Genomic DNA, 15,886 nt, shown 5'->3' on the forward strand with positions numbered 1-15,886 from the left:
TTCTGGCATTGAGCTTTGGGGTACACCCTTGGTGACAGGCAGTGGCTGAGACAGCAGAAGTTCTGACTTTATACAGTGCACTCTTTGAGAGAGGTAGTTAGCAAACCAGGCCAAAGACTCCTCAGAGACACCAATACTCCTTAGCCAGCCCACAAGAATGGAATGGTCTACCATATCAAAAGCTTTGGCCAAGTCAATAAAAATAGCAGCACAACATTGCTTAGAATCAAGGGAAATGGTGACATCATTGAAGACCTTGAAGGTTGCAGTGACACATCCATAACGTGAGCGGAAACCAGATTGCATTCCAGAGAGAATACTATGGACATCAAGAAACCCAGTCAGTTGATTATTGACAAGTTTTTCCAACACTTGATAAACAGGGCAAAATAGAAATAGGCCTATGACAGTGAGGATCAGCTTGATCTCCCCCTTTAAATGAAGGATGAACCGTGACTGCCTTCCAAGCAATGGGAACCTCCCCAGAGAGGAGAGACAGGTTCAAAAGGTCAGAGATAGACTTGGAGATTATAGGGGCAGCAACCTTAAAGAAGAAAGGGTCTAAACCATCTGACCCAGATGGTTTTTTGGGGGTCAAGTTTAAGGATCTCCTTTAGCACCTCGGACTCAGTGACCGGCTGCAGGGAGAAACTTTGTAACGGGGCAGGGGGAAAAGAGGGAGAAGCATCCAGGCTAGTTGCATTAGAAGGGGTGGGAGATATGGCTGAGTCAAATAGGAATCCTGACTTAATGAAGTGGTGATTAAAAAGCTCAGCCATGTGCTTCTTGTCAGTAACAACCACATCATCAACTTTAAGGGACATGGGCAGCTGTGAGGAGGAGGGTTTATTCTCCAGGTCTTTAACCGTTTTCCAGAACTTCTTGGGGTTAGACCCACAGAGAGAGAGAACTGCTCCTTAAAGTAACTAACTTTGGCCTTCCAGATAGCCTGAGAGTACTTATTTCTCATTTGCCTGAACAAGAGCCAGTCAGCCTGAGTATGTGTGTGCCGAGCCTTTCGCCAAATACAATTCCTAAGGTGGCGTAACTCTGCAAGATCACTGTCAAACCAGGGACTGAACCTGTTTTTAATTCAAATTTTCTTTATGGGGGCGAGTTTAACAATATCACTGAAAATATAAAAAAAGAAGGTCCAAGCATCTTCGAGATGATTCTGTACCAATTTACAGAGGCCAGGTCATGATGGAAGGCTTGCTCATTAAAGTTTTTTAGCAGGTGTCTATGACAAATCAGAACATGTCGTTTCACTCAGTAGCCATTACGAACATAGGTTGTAAAACAGGGATCACTAAGGTCATTACAGAAAACACCAGACTGACAGCTATCAGGATTATTTGTGAGGATAACATCGAGGAGAGTAGCCTTTTCTAGGTGTTTGGAGTCATACCTAGTGGGATTAGTAATAATCTGAGAAAGATTTAGGGAGTCCCATTGTTTTAGGACTTGGTCAGGTGGTTTAAGCATGTCCCAGTTTAGATCACCTAGCAGGACAAATTCAGACTTAGTGTAAGGGGGAAGGTAGGGTACAGGCCGGTGATGATGGAGGATGATAACACCCAGCAACAGTCAACAAAAAGCTATTTGAAAGTTGAATGCTTAAAACCAGCAAATCAAATTGTTAGGGGACAGACTTGGTGGAGACAACTGAGCACTGAGCATCTTGGTAAAGATTGCCTAAAAAGACCATAACTACAAAGGTTAACATCAGTATTCAAAACACTCTTTCTTAACCACGTCTCAGTAATGACCAATACATCTGGATTGGAGCTGTGAACCCACACTTTCAATTCATCCATTTTAGGTAATATGCTTCTGATTTAGATGCACTATTGTAAAGTGGTTGTTCCACTGGATATCATAAGGTGAATCCACCAATTTGTAAGTCGCTCTGGATAAGAGCGTCTGCTAAATGACTTAAATGTAAATGTAAATGTGTTAAAGTGAAGAAAACCCAGGCTTTTACGAGAACAGAAATCAGTGAATCCGATATCAGAGCACATCTCAGAATTGGGGATAGCAACAGTAGAATCAAGGCACGGCAGAGGACAGGGAGAGCTCTGCAATATTGATTTATGACATTTGAATGTGCATTAGATGGCAACAAGATCATATTATACATCTATTTCATCAGGTAACATGAATACAAAGCCAGCGAGAGGTAGTTAAAATAGGATGGGAGGCCATGAGTCCGTGTAACCAATACAGAGTCAGAGTCCCGAGTGTGGGAACAAACAGTCAGTCCCACGGTTGGGTAAACAAGAACGTTCATAGTCAACAAAGCATGCAGGAGTCATGTGTGGGCCTGGGAATGAGTTTTTCCCCACAAAAAGGCTTTATTACAGACAGAAATACAACTAAGTTTCATCAGCTGTCCGGGTGGTGGGTCTCAGATGATCCTGGAGGTGAAGAGGCCGGATGTGGAGGTTCTGGGCTGGCGTGGTTACACATGGTCTGCGGTTGTGTAGCCGATAGGACGTACTGACAAATTCTCTAAAACGACAATTTTGAGACTTTCCCCATTTTCTCCAGTTTTGCATTTAGCCTCCAGCACCTTCATTAATCGGTTTTGGGTGTGCGGTAGATTCTGCCAATTATCCTCAATGATGTCTTAAAAATGTGTAGTTGATTGCGGTTGGTTAACTAGAGTTTCTCATTTAGATTATACTATATAGCATGTACTATCCTTTTTTTCAGTCTATTATTTTGTCATCCCCAGGTGTCTAATGTGTAACATATAGTATGTTAATGAGGAGGACCATCCTCCTCCCTGGATGAGCCTCCACTGGCAAGCTGAATGGTGGCTCAGTAATGTCGTCTACTTTTTTTCTTCTCTGTTCCACTGCCAGGAGATCCTTTGGGAACAAACCACAACCAAATCCATACATTTCAGTTTGTAGGGATTAACACCCCAATTAACACCCCAATATGTTACATGTTATATGTTACATGACCATACTGACCCACATTTTGAGTCTCATGTTGGGTGTATTAGACAGAACTGTTATACCTACCACTCTCGTTCCAACCACCTATAATTTACTTTCACTTTTGCAGTAGGGCATTTAGAGGGCTTGTTCATGGAGCTATTCGCTGACAATAATTTTCTGACATTCCACATACACATGTCCTTTGGTTATGGAAACCCACCTGTTCCATCTCGGCAGTTTGGTGACATTTGTGTTCCTCGGCTGCACACAGAGAACAGATACACCTTTCAAGTCTGCAGTACATGGCCAGCAGTTTGTCATGCTGGGGACACAGCTTCTCCAGCTGCAGCTCCTCGACCACCACACCCACCAGAATGTGCTTCTGTAACAGAGGGACATTCAGATGGGCTCTAAATTGAGACAGGCAGTAGGACCACTTACACTCCTGACAGCCTTTGCCTTCCTCCTGGACCCTACAAGAGTAAACATGTCAGGACTGGCGTACGGATAACCAAGAGGGCGATCAAGTAGAGTCATCTTCCTCAGCTTCTCCACCATCTTTTCCAGCATTGACTTCTTGGTCAGTGTGGGGCGCCTGCTGAACGTCTCCCGGCAGTAGGGGCAGCAGGAAACCTCAGTGCTGCTGCTTCCACTCTCAACCCAGCATTTTCTGATGCAGAAGTTGTGTCCACTTCAAAGAGTTGTAAGGTCTGTCAGGGTGTTCAAACAGACTGGACAGCTGATCTGTTCCCTTTTCCACGGCTTAGTGGCAATTTTGTCAGAGTGAATAAAGAAATTATAAATACTGTGGTTTATAACAACAGTTCAGCAAGAAGTTTAGCAACTGTAATGTTACCTTTCAGGAAATGCAGCAACATGTAACATTCAGGAATCATGAACCAGTTTGTGACTTACTGGAAACAAGGAGCTCCTTCTGACACATGAGAATGCAGAAGAATGCATGAGAATGCAGAAGAATGCATGAGAATGCAGAAGAATGCATGAGAATGCAGAAGAATGCAGAAGAATGCATGAGAATGCTTAAGAATGCATAAGAATGCATGAGAATGCAGAAGAATGCATGAGAATGCAGTTGCGCCGTGTAAGCTTTGGCTAGTTTCCTCAATCTTGGCTGGTGGTTGGTGTCATGGTAACTACTTACTCATTGTTTTTTAATAAGCACAAAGGATCTGTCTTTCCTCATTTGTAGTAAAAGCAGGAGTCCCAGTTTGAGTGGAACATACACTGACACTGTCTCCCCCTCGACCGCTTCTCCCCTTCTGTGTTGAAGCCCACGTAGATTAGTTGACGTTATCGTGTCAGCTAACGGGGAACGTAATACAATTCTAAATGTACCCCCCCCCCCCCATCACCCCCTATTATTCATGAGTGTGTACCAGTGTGAGAACCAACACACACAATGTGTGTATTAATTAAGATTGGGGCAGTACATATGCTCTCATATGCCCTACATCCATCACCACCCCTAAAATAATGCTGGTCCTCTCGCTTAGTGGGTGTTAGATTATTTATTGGCATGGGGCCCTCTGCTGAGAGGGATGGAGCAAAACTCAGCTGCCTCTTTTCTGGGAGGATTACGGTATCCTACTCTGTTCGGCTCTCTCCCTGTGGAGAGGAGGAGATAGAGAGAGACAGAGATTACTGCAGATCCACCCGTTATTCTCTCCTATTCCCAGCCCCCTCTCCACTGAGGTAGAAGTATCCTGTCATTTCACCCCTCCACTCCTCCATCTCTTGCTGGAATAATGTATACATTTTTCCTCTTAATTTTGAGTGATAGCAATTAATTAATGAACCTGCATGACAACACTGCATGAATACCTTCATCAGAGTTTGAGTGTATATATACGGTACATGTGACATACAGTTTGTATGTTTATGCATGTATGTTATGTTCCGTAGTTCTCTAAGCAGACTGACTGACTACAGACTGACACTCGCAGACCCTCCTCATCTTCTTCAACATGCTGAGGAAGGGTTCAGAGTTGCTCCTGGCCACAGGAGGTGACAGGGAGGTGCTGCTCGATCTGGATTACGTGACGGGCAATCGGGGCGAACCCCAAACCACAGACAGCTATGGGAGTCTGCAGAACGGGGGTTTCATCCCACCAAGATATGTAAGTGTCCCCCACTCCCTCCCTGATTTGGTCTCATCCTATTGCTGCTCTGATGATGACTTACCTAGAATGTTGAATGTTGCAGTGCATCTCGAATGGGGGTTAGTGCTGATTTGAGTTCAAGCTTTCTCTTCATAGTTGTATTGATGTCAATATGATCCGAAAAATTATTTTCCCTAAAAGCAGTGATTTCATTTTGACTAGAATGTTATTTTATGGTGATTGAATCTAAAATCAATATTGTGAATAAAGCTTTTGTGCTGTTGCCTATTGCAATAGCTACAGCTCGTTCCAAATCAAAGTCACATTTTATTTGTCGAATAAAACTGGTGTAGACTTTACCGTGAAATGCTTGCTTAAGAGCCCTTCCCAGCAATGCAGAGTTTAAAAATAAGAATACAAATAAAATAGTAACACGAGGACACAATAATTAGGTTTCACTATGTCATTACAGCCATTTTTCTGTCCTATTTATTTATCTGCTATGTAAATGGACATTATATTGATATACATTATATAACGGAAATATTTTCAGCTTTCAGCTGCAGCGGCTTCTTCTGAAGATGATGAGGATGACCCCATCTATATACACTGTGATAAACCGAGTAGCCGACCGGAACAACCACTAGGGGGGAACTACTTTAGAGATGGAAGAACCAAAATAGGTGCTTTTAGGCTTTCTGTATATCTATACAGTATTACATTTTACTTGAAGTTGCTTGACTTGAATGTTTCCACCGCAGCACTAAAATCACCTTTTTTCAAATAATGAAATAATTATGGTCTTCACTTTCGGCCTTAATCTTTTGAATCAGGTGTGTTAGTGCAGGTCTGGAATAAAAGCCTGCACACCCAGTAGCTTTCCAGGAACAGAGTGGCAGATCCCTGGTAACAGACAGTATAAAGAACAAGCCACCAATCAAACTTTAACCTGTGGCTTTGTCTGACTGATCCTGAATCAGACTTTGTTCTAGTATGGGAGGTGAAACCGAGAAAGCATCGCTCCAGATGTAGGGGCCAATCTGAGACCAGTGGTCCGGAGGAGGTCAGAGCCAGGGCAGAGGAGGGGAGCAGCAGGTCTGAGCGGAGAAAGGCTCAGCTGGCTCGATGGAGGGACAAATTCACCCAAAACCTGCAGAATGCCGGCATACTGCTGGAAAAGGTAATATAATATACACTACTAACTCACCTAGCTCCACAAGACTTAGTGGTTAGATCTAGTGTTTCTACTTTCCCAATAACAATCGTTCCTTCTTAATGCTAATGCTCTGTTGACAGTCTTTCTGGTCAGTCTAATAATGCTTATATGCGGCAGCACACTGTACCATATAATTAATAATTTTGTGAATGTTCTGTAATGATTGATGTTTGGCACTAGGAGGAGACAGCGAGTGAGAAAAAAACCATCCATTATCTGAAACTGAGCGCCCCTTGGGATGTGTTGGTGTATTACGCAGAGGAGCTCATTCTAAGAGCACCCCTACAGGTCAGTGCTAACACTACACTTTATGACAGTGCAAAATACAGTAGTGCAAAATATGGTAAACCCGATACTATGGTGTGTGGAGTGTTACGGAGAATGTTGTTTTTGTGTCGCAGGCCCAACCAAACCCAAACTTCAACACCTCTGACCGGATCCTTCGGAAACTATACATTCCCAACGTCATGGCGGAGTCCTTGCCAAACAGGCCACTGGACTACTACACTTGTGCCTTTCGCAAGTCAAAGATGGAGAAGTGAGTCCATACATCCCGGAAACTTCCTGATATCGGTTTTGATTGCGAATCCTCACATTGCGTGCTGACCTTATTAAAAGACCCTGTTACTGTACGTGTGTAAATGACTACAGGTTTAACCTCGCTCTGTTTGTCACTTCTCAGGTTCCTCGGCTGTGAGAACCATGACACCTACTTTACTAACACACAGAGACACCGTATAGTGAGTGCATCCATTGACTTTTTGTGTCTTTACCCATTTGTTGGATAATGATGGATGTACACCAGGAATAGATGGACATACTGTACTGTATATAGGCCTACCTATATGTGGTCAGAAATGCTTTACTTCAGACTGTCATTCTCATATGGCCAATTGGCTGTCCATGGCAGGTGTATGAGCTTCTGGCGAGGACGGTGTATGGCAAGAGGAAGAGAGCGGAGGTGGGCGTGGCTCGACTGCTCAACGAGGGGGCATACACTTCAGCGTTTCCCTTGCATGAGGTCAGAGACATTCTTAATGTACCGCCGCTAGGGCTGACACCATTAGTTGACTGGTCGATAGACTGTTGGTCGACCGAGATTTCTTCTTTTTTTTTGCATGGGGCACAAGACAAGTCTGATTAACGCCTGTCTCAGTGGACTAATCCATTGCGGAGGCCACGGGGATGGCACAGTCCATCACTCTAAGACATGTGATAATGAAAATGTATATGATTATATTATGTACAAATAATGGTACAACACTAATAAATCTAATATTATTTTAATGTGCTTTCTCTCGTTTGGGTACGGTCGTTGTCCGCAGTTCTGAAACAATCTTCAGTGCACTGTAGATTTGGCATCTTTCCCTATGTTGCTATGTGCATAGTAGCAAAATTAACCAGCATATTAGGATTGAGAACAATATGACGGAGGCAGCAGCAACAGAGATGAGGAAACAACCTTAGCCTAATTGTCTTAGAAAATTGAGACAAGAGGAATCTCCAACTTAAGTAGGTCTATAATCAATAGCCTAACTGTTAAATTGTGTCTGGCTTTATAAATCATCCATATACATGTACAGAAATAAGGCAGATCTTGCTTCTGTTGCCTTCTGTGTTTGTTAAATAGCCTACTGATTCTGTGAGCACCAAGCCTCATGCAATGGCAAAATGTCGGATCGAGCAATTTCACTCAGAGTGCAAGGGTTGGGGGAATAGGGAATGTTTTTCCTAAATAAATTAGGGATTTCGGTAACAGAACTTTTCAGTCAGAAACAAGTAAGTAACTAAATGGCTGAAATTATGTTGCAGCTCCAGCACGGACAGCGCAATAAACACTTGCTGTGCTGTGGTGCCTTTTCGCTGCAGTAGGGAGGAGATCAAGACAACGTGGGCCAGTCACACAGGCACTCGCTGGATTTTTTTTTTTAACACAGTGTGACCATCGGGCTCTTTCTTGAGTCATTTGTGTGTCTTAATTATTTAATGAAACAGTGTACTTAAAGCATCAGACAAGTTCGGTGCATATATAGTTGATTTTATACTAACACATAGGTTGTGTCTGTATACAGTGCATTCGGACAGTATTCAGACCCCTTGACTTTTTCCACACGTTGTTACGTTAGTCTTATTCTAAAATTGATTCAATTATTTTCCCCCCATCAATCTAAACACAATATCTCATAATGACAAAGCAAAAGCAAGTTTAGACATTTTTGCAAGTGTATTAAAAATAAAGAACTGAAATATGGCATTTACATAAGTATTCAGACCCTTTACACAGTACTTTGTTGAAGCACCTTTGGCAGCGATTACAGCCTCGAGTCTTCTTGGGTATAATGCTACAAGCTTGGCACACCGGTATTTGGAGAGGTTCTCCCATTCTCTGCAGATCCTCTCAAGCTCTGTCAGGTTGGATGAGGAGCGTCGCTGCACAGCTATTTTCAGGTCTCTCCAGAGATGTTTGATCGGATTCAAGTCCGGCCTTCAAGTCCCAAAGCCACTCCTGCGTAGTCTTGGCTGTGTGCTTAGGAACGCTGTCCTGTTGGAAGGTGAACCTTCTCCCCAGCCTGGGCCTGAGCGCTCTGGAGCAGGATTCCATCAGGGATCTCTCTGCACTTTGCTCCGTTCATCTTTCCCTCGATCATGACTAGTCTCCCAGTCCCTGCCGCTGAAAAACTTCCCCACAGAATGATGCTACCACCACCATGCTTCACCGTAGGGATGGTGCCAGGTCTCCTCCAGATGTGACGCTTGTTCAGGTTCATACGATTGACTTGGTATCTTGCCAGTAGCATTTATCATTTGTTTTTACAATGATGCCTTGAAAAGAATGAATTTTTATAATAAAAAAAAGTTACATCTTGGTTTCATTAAACCAGAGAACACAATCCTCTCTCAGAGAGCTACGGACAATTCCTTTGACCTCATGGCTTGTTTTTTGCTCTGACATGCATTGTCAACTGTGGGACCTTATATAGACAGGTGTGCGCCTTTCCAAATCATGTCCAATCAATTGAATTTACCACAGGTGAACTCCAATCAAGTTGTTGAAACATCTCAATGATGATCAATGAAAACAGGATGCACCTGAGCTCAATTGCGTGTCTCATAGCAAAGGGTCTGAATACCTATGTAAATAAGGTATTTCTGTTTTTTATTTTAAATACATTTGCCAAAATAAAAATAAAACCTTTTTTCTCTTTGTTATTATGGGGTATTGTGTGTAGATGTATATGTTTAATCCACTTTAGAATAAGGCTGTAACGTAACAAAATGTGGAAAAAGTCAAGGGGTCTGAACACTTTCCGAATGCATTGTATATATGGAAAAATACATTTAAACAGATCAGGATGCTTCTCAGTCAACCACAATTTTTTGGGTCGGGGACAGCCCTAACCGCCACACACAAAGACATCTGCCTAGTACACCAGTCGTTGTTAAATGTGTGTATGTACGTGTATGTTTGTTAGGGCCCCTTTGAGCTGCCAGAGTTTGAGGTGCGTCCAAATGAGCTGAACCAGAGGCAGGTCTTGTTCCAGTATTGGGCCCGCTGGTCTAAATGGTACAAGTACCAGCCACTTGACCACATCAGAGAATACTTTGGAGAGAAAATAGCCCTTTACTTTGCCTGGCTGGGTAAGCAGGATTCCTCATATTGTAAATCTGATACAGTACCAATATTTTGTTCTGTACTGCTTTTATAGTTATACTTTGGGGTGGGGGGGTTATGAAACTGAACACACATCAGAAAATGTTTAGATTTAGTGGCAAGCATCATACTTAAGAAGACTTAGATGAAAGAGATATCCATATCTTTTCACTTATGATATGTGGTCAATTTACCACAACAGTACAGTTTGTGAGTAAATTTACCACAACAGTACAGTTTTGTGAGTTACCCCCATTGTATTGTTTGACATAGAGAGTTTTTGAGGAGGTTTTTGTCTCTCTGGTCCTCCTCTGTAGGGTTCTACACAGCCTGGCTGCTCCCAGCGGCGGTGGTGGGGGTCTTTGTCTTTGTGTCAGGAGTCATGTCCATGGGGACCAACACTCCTGCGTGAGTCCTGAAACTCCTTCACTTACAATGCTTTTCTAACAGATTCATTTCTTTGGCTGTAATCAAGGTTCATGGTTTGAAAACTGTACAGTATAGAGGTCAGATTATACATCTTTACTATGAATAGAGACGAAAAGCTGGATCAAAGTGATGTTGTACCAGTATAATTTATGCAACAGAGTGGCCTAGTGTAAGGCACAGTCTGCTGCTCTGCAAATGTCACGCAGGCTGCTCAGACATAATGCATTACCCACAAGAGTTCTCTTCAGTGTACTCATGCAGCACTTAGTCTGTTGCATTGCTTCACTGTGCTGTGTGTGTGCATTTTACTACATTTACATTTACATTTTAGTCATTTAGCAGACGCTCTTATCCAGAACGACTTACAGTAGTGAATGCATACATTTCTTTTTTTTTTTGTGCTGGCCCCCCGTGGGAATCGAACCCACAACCCTGGCGTTGCACACACCATGCTCTACCAACTGAGCTACAGGGAAGGCTATGTACCAGAAGTCCTCACAAGAATAGCAAACCAACAAAAATTCTGAGAAGTGAGGACATTTTTCCTGTCCTCAATTCAAAATAACAAGGCTATTTTAGGCTTAGCTGTTAGGATTAGGAGTTAGGTTTAGGAGTTAGGGTCAGGATTAGGGGTTAAGGTTAGGGTTAAATTCTGGGTTAAGGAAAATAGAATTTGGAATGGGAATCAATTGTTGGTCCCCAAAAAGTCCTCACAAGTATAGTAAGACGTGTGTGTGCTTGCGTACACTCGCATGTGTGTCCGTGTTTGTGTCTATGTGTGTGTGTTAGGGGGAGAAAAAAATTATGGTCAGTGTTTTCCATCTCAAACCTGTTTCCATGGCAAGATGCTGATAATTGCTTCCTCAGGTATCAGTGTTTGATGGCTTGGTGATGAATCACAGAAGATTTACACAAAGAGTGAACATGGAGAAAGTGAGACTAAAGATGAAATAATAGAGAGAAGGAAGAATAGCATTGAGCCTCTTACAGGCCCAAGGGCATTAGTGTACATTCTTCTGTTCATTGTGGATTAGTGCTATCAATCACTGTACTGTATAAAAGCCAGAGAGCTTTAGTCTCGGGTAATGTATTGTGAAGCAGGAAATCAAGGGATAATAATCTTTGCATTACATGCAAATGCAGACTGGGGTTGTGTCTGAAATTGCACTCTACCCACTATAGTGCACTACTTAATAATAAAGTAGTGCCCTACAGATGTCGGATCTTAACTTGATCACTATTTTGATGCAGAGAATTTTCCTGCTGCATCAGAAAATTGAAATGAGCCTTGTTTTTATGTACATTTGCATTTCTCTTTCTCTCAATGCGGGGGAGGTCGAGTCATTGGGATCAGGGCTTGCTATCAAAATAGTATTCGCTCTCGCTCAAATATGCTTAGGTCCTATTACTTTTTTACCTGAAATGCAGCCATACACATCAACAACTGTTGTTTTATATAGCTTAATAACACAAGATAAATATTGATCTCCACTAGGCTACAACATAGAAGTGTCATGTGTATCCTAACGTCATGAATTAACTTTCAAAATTGAGTTCAGTTGTGGCCTGGGGTCTAGCGGTTAGGGTTGCTGTCTTCAGTGCGTACACATAGGCCTACCATGTCAGCTTGGGTTCAATTCCGGCCAATGCCTTTCTGGCACAACTAACTAAATTCCTCCCATTGACTTGATTTACACATTTCAAATATGGACAGTCCAGGGATATTTTACACCCGATGTTAATAAGAAATGACCATACCAGAAACTTTTGAATAACATAAATAGGAAACAAATAAAATAATAACAGTAGGCTACACCAACATTAGTTTCCATTCATACAGTGTCGGGCAGTTTTTTCTATTGTACGGAATGAATGTCAATCGCCTTTAGTCTGTTCAAAAAGGGCTAAGTTGTTCAGATATCAACACCAACCAGAGGGAAAACATATCTTGAAAGACTTTTATTGCAAGTGTAACACGCGGGATATGAACCCGGGTTTCCCACAGGAGCAATCAACATCTTAGATGGTTTTAGACTCTTCAGCCAAAAGCAAACTGGGGTTGCGGTCCAAAAACTTAAAAGACACACCCTATCCCCTCAGCCCTCAAATGAAGTGGACACTCCTGATGACGTATCATGACTTGTGACGAGTATACACTTGCAGGGCAAGGGGCGAGGGAGGCTGGAATGATTTTTAAATGAACCACCCTTGGCCGGAAATTCGTCACTCGTTCATCCCGCAATTATTGTTTTTTCAGCCAGTAACTTGTGGGTGCTTTATATGCACTACAGTCAATTATGATTGCATGTCTACTTATATTAAATATTTAATTATCAATATACGCCTACTGTATGATAGCTATCATACATGAGCTAACTAACGCTAGCCTGCCTAGCTGGAACTTCTGAAGAAGAAAAATGTTTTATTTCTACAATTTCCAAAAGACAAAAACATATTTTCTTTTTACGTAGTAGCAACATTTCGAACTTATGTTGCTTTTAAGTTTTCGCTGACTTTTCTTAGCGGACGTACAGTCATGGCGAATTGAATTATGGGGAGTTTCAGGCCCCGGAGTGAACATAATTGTACACTCGCAAAGCCGACTAAAAACGAGGGCTGTGGGGCTTACGTTGCGAACTTCCCTTGCTTGGCTATTCATTTGGATCACCCTCCAAGATGGCAACGGGGATTCCCCCAAAGGCATAAGTGGACGAGGGTGTGTCTTTTAAGTGTTTGGACTGCAGCCACTGGTTTGGAAGTTTGCAGGCAGGGCTACCTCATCACATGACCATGACCGACTCATATCCGCTACACAAGCAGGACTAGGTAACACCAACATCATCTTTTAGGGAGCGGTAATGAGGTGGCCAATAATGGTTGCAATTGAGGTCAACTGTGCTGGTGAATTTAGCGCTTATTGATGGCTTAATGAGACATCCGCTGGCGATAATCTAGTGCCACCTTGTTATTTGATTATATTCCAATAAACTACCCGTTTGTCACGTCCTGACCAGCAGAGGGAGTAGTTGTTTAGTATTTGGTCAGGACGTGGCAGAAGTTGTGTGTTGTATGTAGTTTCTAGTTGTTCTGTTTCTGTGTTAGTCTTGTGACACCCGATCAGGAACAGCTGGATATCGTTGTTCCTGATTGGGAGTCATATATTAGGTGTGTGTTTTTCTCTTGGGGTTGTGGGTTGTTTTATTTTACACTGCTAGATTTATGTATAGCCTGTAAAACTGTCACGTTTCATTCGTGTTTATTGTTTTGTCCGTGTACATCATAATTTATAAAAAATTATGTTGAGCACGCAATCCGCTGTGTATTGGTCCACTTTTTCTGACAGTGATTTTGAGATATCTTCAGACGAAGGAGAATACTGTGACAGAACAACCCACCTTAAAAGGACCAAGCAGCGGAGGAAATCTGGTGAGGACCGGGGAACACGGCTGGTAAGGGAGCCCGAGAGGCAGCCCCAATAATTTTTTTGGGGGGGCACAAGGGTAGTTTGGCTGAGCGTTGATGGAGCCCCAGGCCAGCTCCCCGTACCCTTTTTGGGCAGAGACATACTGGACAGGTCCCGTGCTTTGGGGTGATGGGTGCTGTGGCGAGGCCGGGTATTTTCAGGCTGGTACGCGCAGTACCAGCGCCCCGCATGTGCCAGGGGAAAGTGGGCATCCAGCCAGTAGGGGTGATGCCAGTCCTGCGCTCGAGACCGCCAGTGCGCCTCTACGGTCCAGTGTTTCCCGCTACACGCACTAGCCTTGAGGTGCGTGTCTCCAGGCTGGCACGTCCAGTACCAGCCCCACGCATCAGGCTTCTAGTGCGTCAGCCCAGCCTCACCAGTCTGGAGCCGCCAGAGCCGCCCGCCAGTCTGGATCTGCCAGAGCCGCCCGCCAGTCTGGAGCTGCCAGCCCTGCGCTCGAGACCGCCAGTGCGCCTCTACGGTCCAGTGTTTCCCGCTACACGCACTAGCCTTGAGGTGCGTGTCTCCAGGCTGGCACGTCCAGTACCAGCCCCACGCATCAGGCTTCTAGTGCGTCAGCCCAGCCTCGCCAGTCTGGAGCCGCCAGAGCCACCCGCCAGTCTGGAGCCGCCAGAGCCGCCCGCCAGTCTGGAGCCGCCAGAGCCGCCAGTCTGGAGCCGCCAGAGCCGCCAGTCTGGAGCCGCCAGAGCCGCCCGCCAGTCTGGAGCCGCCAGAGCCGCCCGCCAGTCTGGAGCCGCCAGAGCCGCCCGCCAGTCTGGAGCTGCCAGAGCCGCCAGTCTGGAGCCGCCAGAGCCGCCCGCCAGGCCGGAGCCGCCAGGGTCATCAGCCAGGCCGGAGCCGCCAGGGTCATCAGCCAGGCCGGAGCCGCCAGGGTCATCAGCCAGGCGAGCGCAGCAAGAGTCGCCCGCCAGCCGGGCGCAGCAGGGATTGCCCGCCAGCCGGGCGCAGTCAGGGTCGCCCACCAGTCCTCCGACGCGGCCAGGGGCGCCACCTAAGTGGGCGACGCCGAGAATGGAGCGGGGTCCACGTCCCGCACCTGAGCCGCCTCCAATATAGGTGGGTTGGGGAGGGGGGGGTGTAGCACAGGTGCCGTCTAAGACGGCAGCCACCCTCCCTTCCCTCCCCTTTTTGTTTAGGGGGTATTATTATTATTCTTTTTTTTGTAGTATTGGGGGATTTTTTGTGTGTTTTCTTTTAAGGTGCATTCCGGGGGCTGCACCTTTAGGGGAGGGGTACTGTCACGTCCTGACCAGCAGAGGGAGTAGTTGTTTAGTATTTGGTCAGGACGTGGCAAAAGTTGTGTGTTGTATGTAGTTTCTAGTTGTTCTGTTTCTGTGTTAGTCTTGTGACTCCCGATCAGGAACAGCTGGATATCGTTGTTCCTGATTGTTAGTCATATATTAGGTGTGTGTTTTTCTCTTGGGGTTGTCGGTTGTTTTATTTTACACTGCTAGATTTATGTATAGCCTGTAAAACTGTCACCGTTTCATTCGTGTATATTGTTTTGTCCGTGTACATCATAATTTATTAAAAATGATGTTGAGCACGCAATCCGCTGCGTATTGGTCCACTTTTTCTGACAGTGATTTTGAGATATCTTCAGACGAAGGAGAATACTGTGACACCGTTAGCCTATCATTGTCACATACTAAAAGATGGGAAAACCAATAATAGGCTACTGTTTGTGTTTCCCTGGCTGAGTTGATGAGCTGATTTTGGACATCAGTTGATTGACAGATACAGAACGATAAAATTTCCTCCGGTGTGGATGCTCGCCCATGTTTTATAATTAGGCTATGTATCATTTGTTCATTTAGTTATGGTCTTTGGTGTGGATTAAAAGGCTGTATTGTGTGGCTTTAATATTTTATTTCATAAAGCTGTGATGTTAATCAAATCAAACTTTATTTGTCACATGCGCCGAATACAACAGGAGTAGACCTTAACGTGAAATGCTTACTTACAAGCCCTCAACCAACAATGAAAAATATTTACTAAATAAACTAAAGTAAAAAATAAAAAAAGTAACACAATAAA

At 44.1% G+C, this 15,886-nt stretch overlaps 1 protein-coding gene across 1 annotated transcript in view; it reads left to right on the forward strand.

Annotated features, from left to right (window-relative positions):
• Positions 1 to 4,933: 4,933 nt before the first annotated feature.
• The window catches only part of LOC106572008 (anoctamin-7), a 44,239-nt gene continuing 33,286 nt past the window's right edge, over positions 4,934 to 15,886 (forward strand). Inside the window, exons 1-7 of the mRNA XM_082961500.1 lie at positions 4,934 to 5,086; positions 6,465 to 6,572; positions 6,686 to 6,822; positions 6,967 to 7,024; positions 7,195 to 7,305; positions 9,758 to 9,923; positions 10,254 to 10,344. Coding sequence (XP_082817626.1) covers positions 4,934 to 5,086; positions 6,465 to 6,572; positions 6,686 to 6,822; positions 6,967 to 7,024; positions 7,195 to 7,305; positions 9,758 to 9,923; positions 10,254 to 10,344 — 824 coding nt within the window. The remainder of the gene's footprint in view (positions 5,087 to 6,464; positions 6,573 to 6,685; positions 6,823 to 6,966; positions 7,025 to 7,194; positions 7,306 to 9,757; positions 9,924 to 10,253; positions 10,345 to 15,886) is intronic.

Source organism: Salmo salar, chromosome 15 (genome assembly GCF_965601325.2).
Source record: "Salmo salar chromosome 15, fSalSal1, whole genome shotgun sequence".
In the NCBI taxonomy this organism is placed as follows: Eukaryota; Metazoa; Chordata; class Actinopteri; order Salmoniformes; family Salmonidae; genus Salmo; species Salmo salar.